The 16,009-nt window shown below is 40.2% G+C and overlaps 5 protein-coding genes and 1 non-coding gene across 8 annotated transcripts; 3 read left to right on the top strand and 3 right to left on the bottom strand.

Annotated features, from left to right (window-relative positions):
- Nucleotides 1-621: 621 nt before the first annotated feature.
- Nucleotides 622-1,992, top strand: LOC113717777 (glutathione S-transferase-like). Its single transcript, XM_027242589.2, has 3 exons — nt 622-907; nt 1,052-1,100; nt 1,241-1,992. Exons 1-3 carry the CDS (start codon nt 761-763, stop codon nt 1,699-1,701), a joined length of 657 nt encoding a protein of 218 aa, XP_027098390.1. The 5' UTR covers nt 622-760; the 3' UTR covers nt 1,702-1,992.
- A 721-nt stretch (nt 1,993-2,713) lies between these two features.
- On the bottom strand, nt 2,714-5,353 carry LOC113717786 (pentatricopeptide repeat-containing protein At5g66520-like). Of its 2 annotated transcripts, XM_072065256.1 has the most exons (3): nt 3,711-5,353; nt 3,410-3,556; nt 2,714-3,223 (listed from the first exon to the last, which is right to left on the bottom strand). In XM_072065256.1, exon 1 carries the CDS (start codon nt 5,165-5,167, stop codon nt 3,752-3,754), a length of 1,416 nt encoding a protein of 471 aa, XP_071921357.1. In that variant the 5' UTR covers nt 5,168-5,353; the 3' UTR covers nt 2,714-3,223; nt 3,410-3,556; nt 3,711-3,751. The 2 variants fall into 2 exon arrangements, with proteins under 2 accessions (XP_071921357.1, XP_071921354.1); XM_072065253.1 differs by having other exon boundaries at nt 3,410-5,353.
- Nucleotides 5,333-5,403, bottom strand: TRNAG-CCC (transfer RNA glycine (anticodon CCC)). The gene has a single exon. It is a non-coding gene; the product is annotated as a tRNA-Gly (tRNA).
- An 81-nt stretch (nt 5,404-5,484) lies between these two features.
- LOC113717796 (dephospho-CoA kinase-like) lies at nt 5,485-9,056 on the top strand. Of its 2 annotated transcripts, XM_072065260.1 has the most exons (4): nt 5,485-5,809; nt 6,124-6,269; nt 7,119-7,434; nt 8,391-9,056. In XM_072065260.1, the coding sequence occupies exons 1-4, from the start codon at nt 5,702-5,704 to the stop codon at nt 8,430-8,432; spliced, it is 612 nt and encodes a 203-aa protein (XP_071921361.1). In that variant the 5' UTR covers nt 5,485-5,701; the 3' UTR covers nt 8,433-9,056. The 2 variants fall into 2 exon arrangements, with proteins under 2 accessions (XP_071921361.1, XP_027098413.1); XM_027242612.2 differs by lacking the exon at nt 8,391-9,056 and having other exon boundaries at nt 5,487-5,809; nt 7,119-7,737.
- Nucleotides 9,057-9,737: 681 nt separating this feature from the next.
- On the top strand, nt 9,738-11,995 carry LOC113717815 (bifunctional protein FolD 2-like). The gene is made up of 5 exons (XM_027242632.2): nt 9,738-9,938; nt 10,176-10,359; nt 10,623-10,780; nt 10,919-11,131; nt 11,602-11,995. Exons 1-5 carry the CDS (start codon nt 9,825-9,827, stop codon nt 11,830-11,832), a joined length of 900 nt encoding a protein of 299 aa, XP_027098433.1. The 5' UTR covers nt 9,738-9,824; the 3' UTR covers nt 11,833-11,995.
- Nucleotides 11,996-12,352: 357 nt separating this feature from the next.
- LOC113717805 (putative indole-3-acetic acid-amido synthetase GH3.9) lies at nt 12,353-15,261 on the bottom strand. The gene is made up of 4 exons (XM_027242621.2): nt 14,888-15,261; nt 14,668-14,769; nt 13,457-14,295; nt 12,353-13,112 (listed from the first exon to the last, which is right to left on the bottom strand). Exons 1-4 carry the CDS (start codon nt 15,190-15,192, stop codon nt 12,538-12,540), a joined length of 1,821 nt encoding a protein of 606 aa, XP_027098422.1. The 5' UTR covers nt 15,193-15,261; the 3' UTR covers nt 12,353-12,537.
- Nucleotides 15,262-16,009: the final 748 nt, after the last annotated feature.

Genomic DNA, 16,009 nt, shown 5'->3' on the forward strand with positions numbered 1-16,009 from the left:
GAAGAAGGTGACATTGACACGAGAGAGAAAATATGAAAATGATAGTTGAAAGATGAAGAAATGGCTGTCATATTTGCTAGACAAAAAGTTCAAGATATAAAAAACTCAATTTGTTTCTCTATTTTATTTCCACCCATTGAGTGCAGTTTATTATAAAGATAGAATTTTGTCTATATTTCTAAGAATGGTAGAATAATGATAAATTACATTCTTGTGGATATAGGAGAGTTTTCTTGGTGTTGGTATTGATTGTGGTAACAAGTTACACTAGATAAGAATCAGCAAGTAGTGAACTTTGAGATAAATTGGAGTTGTTGGTATTTGTTTGCTTAGTTGGGTTTGCCACGCTCAAGAAGTTAAAGATTAAAAAACTTTATTTTTCTTTTTTAGAAGAAGGGTATGTAAGAATGTTTATAAAAAAGCATAGCTGTTGGAGCCTATATTGTTACATAAATCTTAAAAGTAAGAGAGGTAGATATAATTTTTAAAACTTGACTTGAGGGGAGCTCTTTGCAATTGCTGGAAACCTCGAGGTAGGCTTTGAAATTATCCCTTTAATCCAATTTATTGTACAAAATTGCACCGTCAAAAATAGATAATTCCAGAAAAAATTGGCATTCCCACGAACCATCCCTCCTCTGACCAACCACTACTAGAACTACTATAAAAGGGCCATCATCCTTCCTGTTTGCTCAACCAGAGATCACTGAAGAAAATCTAGAATTGCGAAACCTAACTATTTGGTTCTACCTATCTATCTATGGCAATCAAGGTCCACGGTAGTGTTTTCTCCCCAGCAGTATTGCGGGTATTTGCATGTCTTAACGAGAAAGACTTGGAATCAGAATATGTTGAAATTAACATGCGAGCAGGAGAGCACAAAAAGGAATCCTTCCTCGCCCTCAATGTAAGAACGTCAGCTTACTATAGATATGTTTCTAGCAGTAATATTTAGCCTCGGATACTAATTTTATATGTATATGCTTTTCCTTTTTTGGTTAATTTTGGCCCTCTAATATGTTTTTTTCTCCCCTCTGTCCCCCATAAACAGCCATTTGGTCAAGTACCTGGTTTTGAAGATGGGGACTTGAAGCTCTTCGGTAAGTACTAGTGGAGTATATATGTTTTCCTTTCGATTTTTCTTCCCAAAAAAAAAAAAGAAGAAAGAAAAAGAATTTCGTGACGGTGTATGCAGTATAGATTCTTTTTTTTTTAAAAAAAAGAAAAAATTGAAATGCAGAGTCAAGGGCTATAAACCAATACATCGCTCAGGCTTACGCGGACAAAGGGAACCAACAACTGACGTTCGTACAAGATGCAAAGAAGATGGGGCCGGTGTTCGTGTGGATGGAAGTGGAGGCTCAGAAATTTGACCCTCCATCTTCAAAGCTGGTGTTCGAGCTGGCCGTAAAGCCCCTCCTGGGCATGAACACCGACGATGCGGTGGTGGCAGAGCACGAGGGGAAGCTGGGTGAGATTCTTGATGTGTACGAGGCTCGGTTGGGGCAGTCAAAGTACTTGGCCGGAGACTGCTTTACCCTGGCGGATCTCAACCATCTCCCTGCTATCAACTACTTGATGGGTACGACCGCCAGGAAAGTTTTCGATGCACGGCCCCACGTGAGTGCCTGGTGCGCTGATATCTTGGCCAGGCCGGCTTGGGCCAAGGTCCTGGCCCTGCAAAAGCAGCATCCCAGTTAATTTAATCCTTTTGTTTTGGTTTTATTCAGATCATCTGTCGGGCCGGCCGGCTCTGTCTTCCCGGGTGTCTGTCTTTCTGTGTTTTGTGTTTGTACCGGTGTCCGGATGTGTGTGGAAGCTTTTGGAGTGTGTGAGGAGGGTCAATAGCGTCCGTTGACCCACGTCATCTGACGTGAAGGTCCATTGGTCTCTGTTGCCCCCTCTTAGAAATAAGCTCCGTTTGAATTAGCTGTTTTTAGGAAAAATAACACTGTAACATTTCGTTTTTGAAATACAAGTCCGTTTGAATTAGTTGTTTTTGAAATTATTTTTTAAAAATTATATGAAAATTTTTTACGATAGATGTTTGTTGAATTATTTTTAAAGGTATTTTTAAAACATATTGTTGAGTATTTTTATAATTTATAATTTTTATATTTATATACATTTATAATACATTTATAAATATTTATAAATAAATATATTTATATAAAAATATATAAATGTTTTATATTATCTCTAGTAGCAATCAGTTTGTTAGTTTCTGCCGAAAGTTTTTTGCGGCATTTATTTATTTATTTATTTTATTCTTCTTGGTAGTGTTATTTCGAAGGAAGGATCAAGTACGCACGTTGGACAGCGCGATACGCTCTTTATATAATTTGAGGGCTAGTATTCAGTTCCTTACGCAATAATCACGCCGTCTGGGTGGGCACTTCCCTCCTTTCGGGAGCCTCGCTTTTTTAATTATGCCACATGTCTCGATATATTAGAATTAATTGTCACAACTTTTTAACTAATTTTATGCTTTTATATAGGAGGATCTACGCCAATCAAAAACTGATTTACTAACTTACTTAATTGGACGCCTCTATTGTCCATAAAAATGAGAATCCCTTTGTCAATAAATTGGTTCTGGAGGGAGCGCAGTGCAGTTCTAGAAGAAGTCTCAAGGTAGTTGATTGCTTGAGGTGGTCTAAAAACTCTCTTAGTGTCTTTTCTCGACCACGGATTGATGATGACTATTGTCGACTGCGTTAATTTTAGTACCTAGTATTTCTTTTTGGGGCATTTTCACTCGCTTGTGTCCAAAATCCATCCTCGTCCTCGTGTGGAAATTGACATGTGAAAAGAAAGAAAGATTAAGCGAAACTGACATGCGGGACGATTTTTTCCTTGTCCTAGGAAGAGGTGAAAAAAGAAAATTGGCATGTCGAAGTGATCATCTCTTCCTATAGCACCTACCTTCCAAAGGAACAAGAGAATTGATCAATCTGCATTTTCTGTGATCATGGCGGCAATCAAGAAATGTTTTCTCTGCCCCTTCACTGAGAGTGAGAGCCGACAACTTTTGCTCCAGTTTCTTCACGTTCATACGGTAGCAAGAAACTTTCCTTTGCCTCAACGTAAGCAAGTTTGACATGACTTCCTGAAGTAAACAAGAGCAGAAGATGCCTTCCCAAGTTATTGTTCTTCACCAACCTCCTCCTCTAATTGATGGCAGAATCCACTACATCAATTAGGCTCCAGAAGATTGTGGTTTCTGTGGATTAAGGTTAGTAAACTATCGTAAAAGTCTTTAGGCTTTGGTAAAAAAAAATTAGGCTCCAGAAGGTCAACTGAAATTGCGAATGCTGTTTTGCCAGCAATACAAAAATTGCAAGGCAGAGAGACTTTAGTTCCTGAAGTACCATAGATAAAAACAAATAATTCATCGAACAAAAAATACCTGTATCCACCACTGCGACAAGCATAATATCATGTTTCCAGCTGCAAAGATAGCCCACATAGTTCATGACCAAAGAACGATCCTTCACACATCAAACCTGATTGATTTGCAGCAGCCTTTAGTTACATCTTTAGCTTGAGGAGAAGCCTGCCAGAACAATAATTTATGATTAATTTCGACTAAGACCGTCAGGTATTGAAACTTATGCCAAAAGTTCATCTCTGGATAAATAGGCGAAGAGCAATTGCGTTTTGGTGGTTATGCTCAAAGCAATTCAAGATATTCTTGGACACTGCTCTACCTTTGGCTTACTCGGTGTGAAAATGGAGACAATTGTTTTTTCTAATCTAACCATTTGGAGACATCTTCCAGATATTCAAGTTCAATAGAACTATTGCCAGAATCCTTCCTAAATTCCTTGTTTTTCATCAATCTTCGAATTTCTTCCACATCATCCCATCTTCCCATTTCTGCATAAAGATTAGACAGGACTACATAGTAAGCACAATTTTCTGGCTCCAGGTCCACTAATTTCCTAGCTGCAACTTCACTTAATTCTAAGTTCCCATGTACTCTACATCCAGAAAAGAAGGCTCCCCAAATAGTCTTGGTAGACTGAAAAGGCAGTTTGTCAATGATCCTTAGAGCATCCTCTAAACGTCCATCACGTGCTAATAGATCAATCATACAGGCATAGTGTTTGACACCAGGTGAAAATCCATATTTCTGATGCAGTAAAGAGGAAAAAATTTCTTCCCCCCATTTTACCAATCCAGAATGAACACAGGCACAAAGCACTGCAATCAAGGTCACCTCATTAGGCTTATTAGCTCCTTCTCGCTCCATCTCAGAGAACCACATAACTGCCTCCTGACCATTTTCAGCTAAAGCAAACCCTTTAATCAGGGCATTCCACGTGAAAACATTCTCCTCTTCCATGCTTTTGAAAACCTTTAGACCTTCTTCAATTCTACCACACTTTCCGTACATATTAATCAAAGCAGTACCCAGAATGACATCCAGTGTCCACCCTTTCCTCTTTATAAACTCGTGTATCCACACCCCCATGTCAAGCGCCCCAAAACTCGCACAGGCAGCCAGCGCGTTCACCATCGTCACCTGATTGGGTTCCACACCTGCATTCTGCATTTGCTCAAACGCAATTAGTGCATCTTTAAACATGCTACATTCTCGATACCCAGTGATGACTACGGTCCAAGTAACCACGTCTTTGTGAGGCATTTCATCGAACACGTAGCCAGATGACACCATGTCCCCGCAGGACGCGTACAAGTTCAGCAGCGAATTCTGAACATAAATATCATTGAGGGGACCCAACTTAACGATCTGGGCATGTATGCATTTGCCTTGTTTGAGGCTCCTGAGGTCTGACAGAGATTTGAGGATGAAAGGGAAGGTATAGTTATTAGGGAAGATGAGATTTTTATGCATGTGGGAGTAGAAGGAAATAGAATAGTGATGGGCATCAGAATGAGAAAAGGCTCTAAGGAGCTGGTTGCAAATGAAAGTTTGGGGCTTTTGGGGATTAAGAGTATAGAGGAGGAAAGCTGTCTGTGAAAGGCCTAATGATCGGCAGGCAGAGATGAAATGGGAAGCAAGAGTGGTGTTTGTATAGAGGTTTTGGATGATAAGCTGAGCCTGAATTTGGTAGACATGGGCGGGTGAGTTGCAATTAGTTCCTAGGAGCTGGATTATCTTCCTCGAAATACTGTTGGAGTTTCGAAACTTTCCCACCATCTTTCTTGTTGTTGATTTTGCTGATTTCTGGTCCGAATTCGATCATGGTCGTCGTGACTGGTGAACGATTGCACACAGGAGGCGTTACTGCATATGACTGAAATTCACAGAAGAACAACACGAAGATCGCACATAAGATAAAAAGTAAGTAGCAAAAAGAAAGAATGCGCATCCGGGGAATCGAACCCCGGTCAGTACCGTGGGAGGGTACTATGATACCACTACACCAGATGCGCTGTTTGTTAGGTGGACCAATTGCATTACCCTTATAGACTAGCGACGCTTCCCACAACCCCCTTTCCACTACTAGCAGGACCTCAGAAGCAGATTACTTTCGGCTTAGCAACGTCATGGTTCCCCCCAAACAAATAATTCATAAACTGTGAGTTGTTATCGTTGAAGATGACGGAGTAGTATGTAGGACTAATGTAATTATTGAATAGTCACGCCAAAAATAGTTACCCGATTATTATTGAATCAGTAGGCTGGTACTGGGATTCTACTCGTAGTAATAAGAAATCAATCGGTCCGAGAATGAGGATAGTGGGGCTGACCGGAGGGATTGGATCAGGGAAGAGTACCGTCTCCAATCTTTTCAAGGCCCATGGTATTCCGGTCGTCGATGCCGACGTCATCGCTCGTGTAAGCCCCACTTTTCCAATTCCTATTAATCGTTCCCGTTCGTTAACCTACTCTCTGTTTCTTTCATCACTAGTCAATTCTTTTCTTTGTTCTTTCCCGATTGAAACAGCCCAGAAACTACAACTACTAGTACATCAACTGCTATTCTTTTCATATATACAAGTTGACATTTGACCAAAAAAAAAAAAAACCCTGCTATTCTTTAATTTCTTTCATATATATATTAGTCAGTGTTAATGATGTAATTTACTGCATACCGAAATTAAACTTGAGTACTTGGTTTCAACTCTCAGTAGCGCTTTTTTAACTTGCAGGATGTTTTGAAAAAAGGTACTGGTGGTTGGAAAAAGGTGGTGGCGGCTTTTGGGGAGGACATCCTGCTTCCTGACGGAGAGGTGGATCGCCCGAAGTTAGGTCGCATTGTATTTTCTGATCCACAAAAACGCCAGATTCTTAATAGGTACATACTCTTTATTCATTAGAAAAGAATTTGGTTTTGTTTTTAGTACTTCTGTTAGCTTGGGTATGCATTAATGCTCTATTTATGTATTTGGTGCTTATGCACTGGTATCTGATTGATGAATATGGAAGCTTCCAACATCCGGATGCGACTAGTTAGCTTGTGGATAAATGCTGCGCCCCCTTTAGTTTTACATTAAAGCTTTGATTAGGCATCAGCTTCCTTGATGGTAATGTAAAAACTATCTTTGGATTTTTCATTTGTGCTTTGCTTAGATAAGGGAAAAAGTTGCATTTAGATATTAGTGAAGTAATTATTGCCATGATACATTGATGTAGAGTGAAAACTCTGATGTTTGGTCATTAGCCATGAATGAATAGCTTTTTCAAGTTTGGTGGTGCTTTTAATATTGTTAGTTTGATGCTCAATTAAAACTGTTTGAGTATGGTTGGACTTTGCCTGTATCTTATCTAAATACGACAACAGAATCACTTTGAGTTGAACTCATGGAAAGTTCCCCCCTGCCCAACTATTTTGGGATATAATGGGTAGGGTTTGCAGGGACCAAGAGTTTATGTGCTTTGCAGCGGGCGAATTTTGGATGATATGTTGTTAATTCGTTCGGTTGCTGCCTATTATTCCTGTAAATGGTCTGCTGTGAAGTTGAGAAGTTTTCATACATATATATATATAAATTATGTTTGGATTTTCTAGCTTTTGACAGTCTAAAGAGCTTGTTAGATTTGTTTCCTCTTTCTGATTCTTGTGCATCAGTCATTAGAATTGAATGAGCTGATTCTTTTGGAAGAACTTTGCGTGAACCTTGACTTTGGCAATTTATGCATTTAGATTTCTGGCACCATACATCTCATCAGGCATTCTCTTGGAAGTGTTGAAACTATGGATGAAGGGGTGCAAAATTATTGTGCTCGATGTCCCTTTGTTGTTCGAAGCCAAGATGGACAGGTGGACAAATCCTATTGTTGTTGTTTGGGTTGATCCCAAGACTCAGCTCCATCGGCTCATGGCAAGAGATGGAACCACAGAAGAAGATTCTAAGAGCAGGATTAACTCTCAAATGTCTCTTGATCTCAAAAGGACCAAAGCAGATATTCTAATAGATAACACTGGATCACTGGCAGATCTGAATGAAAATTTTCAGAAGGTATTGGTCCAGGTCACAAGGCCTTTGACATGGACAGAATTTGCTCTATCTAGACAGGGTGCTATTGTTGCATCTATATCCATTTTTCTAGGCATCATCATATGCAGGAAATGTTTGTGATGATATTGCATTTATTTATTGAGATAAATTTCATAAACTTCTTATTGTTGAACTCAGCCTTGTGAAATTTGGAAGGCGTTAATGATCCTTAATGTACTATATAATTGGAACTATAATCTTCTTGTGTCTCACCTAAAATAATGCAGAATGGTTTAATGGAGCTTCTGTTTCAGTTCAGTGATATTTGATACTTTTCTTAGCCCCATATTACCTGGATTTATGGTGTCACTGGTGATATATGAATTGGTAAAGAAAAGTGAGAGGGCTTCCAAAGACGTCTTACAGTATGCTGCTGTAGCTTACAGAATCATGGATTGGATTCTAGGTATCTTTGATACAAGAGACAGAGAGAGGGAAGGGCTGTGTTGAGTGGTAAAGTGGAAGGGATTGTAAGTAGAATATCTTGGATTCAAGACTCTTACTTGAGAAAAAAAAAAGAAAAAAGAATGGATGTGACTTTCCATTGAGTAGATTCCTATGACTTTTTTTTTTTTTTTTTTTTTTTAAAGACAGTTAATGGAGTAGATTTCTGTGCTTCTTGAACTATGTGCTTATCTTTTCTTTTTTCCTGTATTCAAGTCTATTAAAATTTTAAAAAAATGGATGTGACTTTCCTCGAGGGTTTCTAACAAAATTGAATTTTTGGGTCAAATTGAAATTAAGTTGTAAAAGGTTGTTCAGTTTATGTGATCCAAGAAAGATGCTCTTGTGCCTATATTCCTTTCCTTTTTTTCTTTTGGATCATTTGCAGGAATCAGATTCTTTATCTGAAAAAAAAAGAAGATGTCTTTTCTTGTATAAGCATCGGCGTGACTATTATTTTCATGTGCATGTAGCTCTTTCACGGCGAAACTGGTCCTTGTCAAGTACATAATTAGGAATCTATACATATGTGCATGGAATATGGATACGTGCAAGTATGCATACGGGCCACCAATTTGCTGAAAAAAGGTCATGTTCTTGTCCTGTCTATAAATTTGTGATTGCGTTCTCTTAGTCCCCTTCACTATATCTTACAAATCACAAGCAACCAGAGAAGTCGATCGAGGATGAAACTTCAACAGTTCTCTGGCGATCATCACCATCAGGAGCATTTGATGGATTATGACGAAGCAAAAAAGGTGATCCGCAGGGGGGTGACCCTAAGGAGAGTTTATGCGGACGCTAGGGTGGCCATGCCCGGAAATCAAACTCTCAAGGGAAAGGGTGGCTGGAATTACATTTCCATGGAGCTTGAAAGACGAAACAAGCGATCTGGTATTGAAGACTCCATCAGGACCATCATGTTCTTGGGTTCCTGGAGCCACACTTGAGGCTGATCCATGTGACTTCTTAGTCAACTCTATTTTGCGCAGAATGCTATTCCACAAAGTGAATGACGAAAAACTACCTATTATGCAACTGCACCTGTTATGTACTTTCTCAACTTCACAGGATTTTGGGAACACAATAAGAAAGAACTTGGATCGGTATAATAATAATACTACCTGTTTTGTTTGCTAGCCTAGTGTGATTTCTTTTTAGCAGTATTACTTTGAAATTCTCCATGTCACGGTCATAAATGATCGACTCTCTTTCATTTTACCGGAGATGCAACTGCAGTTTTCGTGGATCATAACCAAATTTTCGTTGAGGTGATTTAACATATACGTTACTAAACGAAAGTGAAGATTAATTGAGAGATTGCTCGTTGAATTTCACAAATCGTACTTATTATTATTATTTTTTAGTGTACGTACACCCTCAAAGAAAAATGACAGACAACCATGCTTACCAGTTGGTCTAAAATTTGTGAAAATTTGAGGTCTCCTCTCAAGAATAACGAATCTTGTTCTATTCTTGTAAGGTATATTTTCGAATCCTAGTTTAAGAAAAGTGAATGAAACTTCAGGATAGAATAAGAAATGGAGGAGACCTCCAACTCAGAGACAAAAGGATTGTCTGATATTGTATGACGAGTTAAAATCAGAAAATTGAAGGAGCGGATGGAAAAAGGTCAAGGCGATACGCGATTTGTCATGAATACAGGAGCATATCAAAACCTGGACCCAGGAATTGGGTTCTTGACATTCTACAAATGGGCCTGGCCTGGATGTACGATCGGGCCTGAGTCTGCAAATATTCGGCGAGTCCAAAGTCCATGGAAAAACCAAGCCCGTTTGTCGACTGAAAATCCTAAAGCGAGCGGAATCTCCAGTCAAACTCAAGCTGGAGTATTGAAATTTGTGTGGGCAAGAAGACTAGCCTGAAAATTTTGATTTGGAGCAAGTATGGCATCGTCGTCGGATCACAAGGCAACCGTCATCGACGGCAAAGCAGTAGCTCATACTATACGGTCCGAAATCGCCGATGAAGTCCGTCAACTGTCCCAGAAGTACGGCAAGGTCCGAACTTGCCGCCTTTTCTTTCTTTCTTTCTTTCTTTCTTCTGTGTAGTGTTTGAGAAAATGGCAGCAAGAATTTCAGCAAAATTTTCTTGCTTGAAAGTTGAAACGATAACATTTTCCTCCAAAGTTAATATCTGGTCATTCGATTATCTTATATGGATAGGTAGATAGAGGTGAGCTTAGCAAAAAGGGCATAAATTGGCCTGATTTTGTGTGGAATTTTGGTGATAAACAGGTCCCAGGATTGGCCGTGGTCATAGTGGGACATAGGAAAGACTCTCAAAGCTACGTGAGTATGAAGAGGAAGGCATGTGCTGAGGTTGGGATCAAGTCCTTTGACATCGGCCTTCCAGAGCAAGTGTCCGAAGCCGAATTAATCAGCAAGGTCCATGAGCTGAATGCAAATCCAGATGTTCATGGTTGGTTAGTTATATACCAGATTATTCTTCTTGTTACCTTTACAGCTTTCGGTTTCATCACCAAGCTAATTGAGCTCATAATATTTTGTTACTAAGAGATCCAATATACTAGTGTTTCATCTTGTCGTAGCTTTGATTTGCCATTTCTTGTCAGTGTATTATTGCTTTCCACAAATCTATGCTAAGGAAGTAAACTTTAAAAAGTAATAATAATAAAAGAGAGAGAGACAAGTTGGAGATTGTGATTGTCACTATTGTTGCAGGTATACTGGTGCAGCTTCCACTTCCAAAGCATCTAAATGAAGAGAAAGTTTTGGGTGAAATTAGCTTGGAAAAAGATGTGGATGGCTTTCACCCTTTAAATATAGGCAAGCTTGCGATGAAAGGCAGAGAGCCTCTCTTCCTTCCTTGCACCCCTAAGGCAATATACTTTGGTCTTGAGCACTTAAACGGTTTGATGTAGAAGTTTTCATAATTTGTTTCATGATATGCAACATACTTATATGGGTGAACTACATCGTTATTTGGACATTTTTGAGAGGCTCTATTTCTTGAGCAGGGCTGTCTTGAGCTTCTGTCACGTAGTGGCATTAGCATAAAGGGCAAGAAGGCAGTTGTGGTAGGACGAAGCAATATTGTTGGATTACCTGTTTCCCTGCTACTACTCAAAGAAGACGCCACTGTCACTATAGTGCATTCACGTACCAAGGAACCAGAGAAAATTATTCGTGAGGCAGACATTGTTATTGCTGCAGCAGGACAAGCGAACATGGTATCAAGAATTTTTTGTACAACTTTTTCCCTTTTTTCCCTGTGATATAATATCATTGTTGTAATATGTGACGAAGCATCTTTTTCACTATTTCCTTTGTCCTATATCCAATTTGATAGTGAAGAACACACATGTTCGGGGTTGACATCTTATCTGAGAAGAACCCCTTATATATGGTCTCGACTTTAGAACCCTGTATGAGATGGTGACCGGTAATTGAATGTAGAGACTTTGCACCATATGTTTCTTCTACAAATAGAACATTACAAAACCAGCATTCAAATAATGGGATGATTACACCCTAATCAATGCAGAGTTTGTGGCTATGTATCTTCCTTCAAATTTCTTGGGTAAATGGATTGTCAATTCTACTTGATAGAATATCACGTGCTTAGTTACATCTTGTCATAGGATGATGGACATGCTGAGATATTTTGCTCACTAAAGTACCTAATAATCTGGATTTTCAGATACAAGGCAGCTGGATCAAATCTGGTGCTGCTGTTATCGATGTGGGGACAAATGCTGTGGATGATCGAACTAAGAAGTCAGGTTATAGGCTTGTGGGAGATGTTGATTTCAAGGAAGCAAGCAAAGTGGCTGGATGGATAACTCCTGTTCCTGGAGGTGTTGGACCAATGACAGTGGCAATGTTACTCAAAAATACCTTGGACGGAGCTAAGCGGGTGATTGAGCAATAATTCCTCTTTTTAATATTTCTCATCCTAATAAAATGCCAATCAAATCAGTCACTGATACAAGGAAGAAAAGTGTACTTTAACGTTTTCCTATGTTTTCACGAGAATCTATCTATACTGTTCAAAATCGATTTCAGGAAAAATTAGAAGCAGTTCTCTTGTTTCACATTACTTGAGCTTTATTAATCTCATAAATATTGTCACGTTCGCATACTGTGGTTTAGTTCATCCTGCAGACTGAATTTAGTTGTTTGTTATAATAATCAGGGAAATCACGAGTAGAATTTTTGTTTTTTCCTAGGCTCTGTTTTGAGTTAATGGGTTAATGGGGCGGCTTATAGGGGTTGTGGATTAGGAATAGTTGCCTTGAGGAGGAGGCGCAAAGATCCATCAAAGCACGCCAAGATTGCTGCATTTGGCTTTTTAGGATCGATAACTTGGGTCAGACTACGGCATCAGCATGCTCAGCAGCAAGAATTGGCTGCTATAACTTGCAATGTCATATTCCGGGGGATTTATTAGGGAAACCGAAATTCTCCATTATTTTTATAAAAATTAAGGGGTGGAAAAGGTTAAAATGGGGCTCGTTGTACAATTCAGCTGGCAAGTCAGCAAACCTCTCAAAGTCGTCATCCTATAGGGAAAACAAAAAGAAAGAGTTATTTGGCGAGGCGCAGGCTGCAGTAAGATGGATGTTAGATGAAGCCGTCAAGGGTTCCAGCAAGGATCCCTGGAGCTAAAATAGGAAGCCTTAACATTGGAGTTAAGGAGTTTGAGGGCAGCTTTAGATTTGATACACCTCGGAGTTTTATACTGATTGATGGACGCCCCTTGATTGATGAAAAAGTCCATCAACGACTCAAAAGTTCCGGCCTCGACGATTCGTATTTCCAGCGGTCCGACGGACTTGTCAAGGGTGCGGCATCTCCTGTAGGTGTAATCAAGCCGTTCCTCCACGGCGACGCAACATTCTTGAAGCACGGTTGGATCGATGGCAAAAGCTTCGTCCACCAATCCATTGTTGTAGGCGATCTCCCAGTAAATGACGTAGTGGCCTGGTACGGTTGAAGCATCGGCACAGCTGGTGTATTCCACTAGTAAAGCATTGTAGGGCTCCAGAAGCTTTTTGGCGGCGGTGATGCTCTTGTGCAAGTCCTCTTCGTTGGTTTTGTCATTGTCGACGCTGAGGACGACGTTTCTCCGACAGATGAATCTGAATTGTGGGGCTTGATTGTGAAATCCGGTCACTTGGAGCACGTCACCGATGCGATACCGATATAATCCTGTTTCATTTCACCAACCAAAAATCATATGAGCCCCCCACTCTTTCCTTCCCCTTAATCTATCTATTAACTGTAGATTTTAACTGTAGATTACTTCAAATTAGAATCACGAGTCTATTTCCTCGTATTCCCCTTATCCTGTTAGTGGTTGTTTGGGCAACGCAGGGATGAAATTAGATTTAAAATCTACTCGATTTTAATGATTCAAAAATCAGTGTGGGTTTCGGATTCACTCAAGCAACATATCATCATCTCAAATCTGAAATCTCTCTTATCAATCCCCTGGAGCACGAGCGTCGTATATGCAACAAGTAAGAGTTGAGATTGAATTACGGAATGCTAACCGGCGAATGTGGTGACCACCAACTCGTAGTAGCAACCGACTCTGACGTGCACCAGGTCAACAAGCTTACTGGGGGGAACTCCTTCTTCTTCTTCTTCTTCATCCAGGTCTATCGACCATGTTGCACTCTCTCCCAAAGGAATGAACTCAAAGTAACCCATGTTAGGCAACAGGGTGAAGGAAACATCAGCAGGCTTGCAAAAGGGTTTCAAATTTACTCCGAAGTAGCACTCCGACGAAGCATACATGGTGCATACCAGGGGTAATTTGCCATCGCTATAGTATTCCAGCGATGGTATGTACTGCGACATGGACCCCGTGATCACAGCCTCAATGTACTTGGCCTTAGGCCAAAGGCGACGCACTATTCCCTTCCACGACTTACTGCTGCAAATGCTCTGAATCTCATCAGCCACCAGCGGCTGAGGCCGTAACAGAACGCTAGAGTACATTGCGGATTGACACTGGGCGTCGGTGATCATGGCATGATCGAGTTTTCCGGTGCGGATATCTTGGCACAATTTCCGCCAGTTGCGTTCGAGGAAGGAGATGGCCCGAAGGAATGCAGATGCAAATACGGCGCCCAGGCGGAGGACTTGGTGGCGGAAGACCAGGCCGGCCAATAACTGGCAGTACATGCTTTGGTTGCTGTCGTAGCAGAGGATGGTTTGATCGGGGCTAGTGAAATCGTTGTAAGGATCGTGGGAACGGTTCTTGAAATGCTGGCTCTTGTAAAAACTGGTCAGGACCGTGCGAGCTGGTAAGCCACAAGGAGTAGACATTTCTGCCTTGACGAAATACAGGAACATGGCTTTACCTTCATCAAGCCCACCAACGTACCTAGGCATCAATTAAAGATCTAATGCATCAATTAAGGACACTCCAAGAAACGTTGTAAATTATTTACATAGTATAAATAATTCAGGAAAACGCTGACTTTATGTACTATACTACAAGTCATGGTCTCGAAGAAATTTTGAGTGGTCATTGTCGTGGGTTTCTGCACAATCATTGGCTGGAAAGATCAGCCAATATATTACGCGGGACAGTTCCGTGGAAAAAATTAGTGCAAATTAATACTGTGGAATCTGAAATTCATAAAGAGTCGACTTTTTGATACCGGCAAATATTTACTATCATCACTTAGGAGAGATCATCCAAGAACATGAAGAAGGAAAGGAGGACACAATGATAATGTGAATGGTATCTAACTGGTTGATTATTGGCATGATGAGATTATAAAGAAAGGTTCGTCGGTCAAGATCTTCTTCAATTGATGGCATCAACTTTGGCTCTCCAGCGGACGTGCCTGAGCTGCAAATTAATTAGATTAAAAAAAAAAAATAAAGTGTAAGAAAGTGTAGTCTTATTATGCATGAAAAGCGACTACAGACATGTACGTATGGAGAGTGGATATAGAGAAGAGAGAGACCTGCATAGCATCTCGGTTACAGGTTGAGAGGTAATGAGATTGGAGTTGTCTCCATTGGCAATTCTCTGGATGTAGGGACGGACATCCTTGTACGTTGTCACTGGTACGCAACGCTTGAAATGTGGTACCTGTGATTTTGATTCCACTCCCGCCATGTACTTGTTCAGGTACTCAGTCCCCTTATTCTGCGTCAGGATCATCTTCAAGGCCTCCTCCTGGACCTCAGCTGCATTTGCTGTGAGCTTCTCCAGCTCCTTCAATGCCTTCTCGCCCTTGTACTCTAATTTCTTGCCGTCCATCACCATAAAGGATGCACTATTCTCTCTATATGCTGAGAAAAACAACGCTTGCTGTTGAATGTATGTTATAAGAGCTCCCAGGGCCTTCGAGCTTATATAAAGGCCTTCGAGTAACGTTTAAAAGAAAATCAAATATCTTTTTGTCTTGCTTCTTCTCGTCTTGGGTTTCTCTTAATGGCTTGTGGATCGATTCCTTGTCAGAGGGCAATGCGGCAATCAAAGTTCCATATAAACAACTGTGGCTCCCACATAGGGGGCTCAACACACATCGCTGCAGATACTAGACGCATTAACTTATTCTCAAATCTTGTCACAATGCGTATTATTGTCGGATAACAATTTGATTGATGCCTTGTGTGTATGTGTATGTTCTACTGCAGTATTTCAGATCTGACAATACTCTAATATTTTTCACAGATCTAACAATACTATAATGCTCGTTTAAACTTCATTGCTGGACTACAAATTAAGGCTTTTTTTTTTAAAAAAAAAAAAACTAAATCATCCTTAATTTGCCGTGTGTGCGTCGGATGAAATTAAATGATCCTCAGTAGGATGTTGTCTATACTTGAACTCACACACACCAAATCAATAGAATTCCTCAGATAGAGAGCACATATTCGTTTAGGTTACCACTCAAAACATGCCATCATATTCCACCGCAAATTTGCAACCAAGAAACAAACACGAGCATGGTTAATTAATTAAACTGACCTGCCATATATAGAATTATTCTGTGGGATCACTTTCGTGCTTCGTCAAAGAGGCATTCGTTCTTGCAGCACCAGTTTCTTGATCTTTTCTGATTGATTTTACGTGCTAC

The sequence above is a fragment of the Coffea arabica genome, chromosome 1e (assembly GCF_036785885.1).
Source record: "Coffea arabica cultivar ET-39 chromosome 1e, Coffea Arabica ET-39 HiFi, whole genome shotgun sequence".
Lineage (NCBI taxonomy): Eukaryota > Viridiplantae > Streptophyta > Magnoliopsida > Gentianales > Rubiaceae > Coffea > Coffea arabica.

Bases quoted from the DNA above. Each gene is read 5' to 3' on its own strand.
- LOC113717777 (XM_027242589.2), top strand. From the start codon at position 761: ATGGCAATCAAGGTCCACGGTAGTGTTTTCTCCCCAGCAGTATTGCGG. The intron at 908-1,051 runs GTAAGAACGTCA...CCCCATAAACAG, and splicing joins AATCCTTCCTCGCCCTCAAT to CCATTTGGTCAAGTACCTGG. The intron at 1,101-1,240 runs GTAAGTACTAGT...ATTGAAATGCAG, and splicing joins TGGGGACTTGAAGCTCTTCG to AGTCAAGGGCTATAAACCAA.
- LOC113717796 (XM_027242612.2), top strand. From the start codon at position 5,702: ATGAGGATAGTGGGGCTGACCGGAGGGATTGGATCAGGGAAGAGTACC. The intron at 5,810-6,123 runs GTAAGCCCCACT...TTTAACTTGCAG, and splicing joins ATGCCGACGTCATCGCTCGT to GATGTTTTGAAAAAAGGTAC. The intron at 6,270-7,118 runs GTACATACTCTT...TTATGCATTTAG, and splicing joins AAACGCCAGATTCTTAATAG to ATTTCTGGCACCATACATCT.
- LOC113717805 (XM_027242621.2), bottom strand. From the start codon at position 15,192: ATGGTGATGGACGGCAAGAAATTAGAGTACAAGGGCGAGAAGGCATTG. The intron at 14,296-14,667 runs GTTAGATACCAT...ATTGATGCCTAG, and splicing joins ATCATGCCAATAATCAACCA to GTACGTTGGTGGGCTTGATG. The intron at 13,113-13,456 runs GTTAGCATTCCG...GAAATGAAACAG, and splicing joins GGTGGTCACCACATTCGCCG to GATTATATCGGTATCGCATC.
- LOC113717815 (XM_027242632.2), top strand. From the start codon at position 9,825: ATGGCATCGTCGTCGGATCACAAGGCAACCGTCATCGACGGCAAAGCA. The intron at 9,939-10,175 runs GTCCGAACTTGC...GGTGATAAACAG, and splicing joins TGTCCCAGAAGTACGGCAAG to GTCCCAGGATTGGCCGTGGT. The intron at 11,132-11,601 runs GTATCAAGAATT...CTGGATTTTCAG, and splicing joins CAGCAGGACAAGCGAACATG to ATACAAGGCAGCTGGATCAA.
- LOC113717786 (XM_072065256.1), bottom strand. From the start codon at position 5,167: ATGGTGGGAAAGTTTCGAAACTCCAACAGTATTTCGAGGAAGATAATC.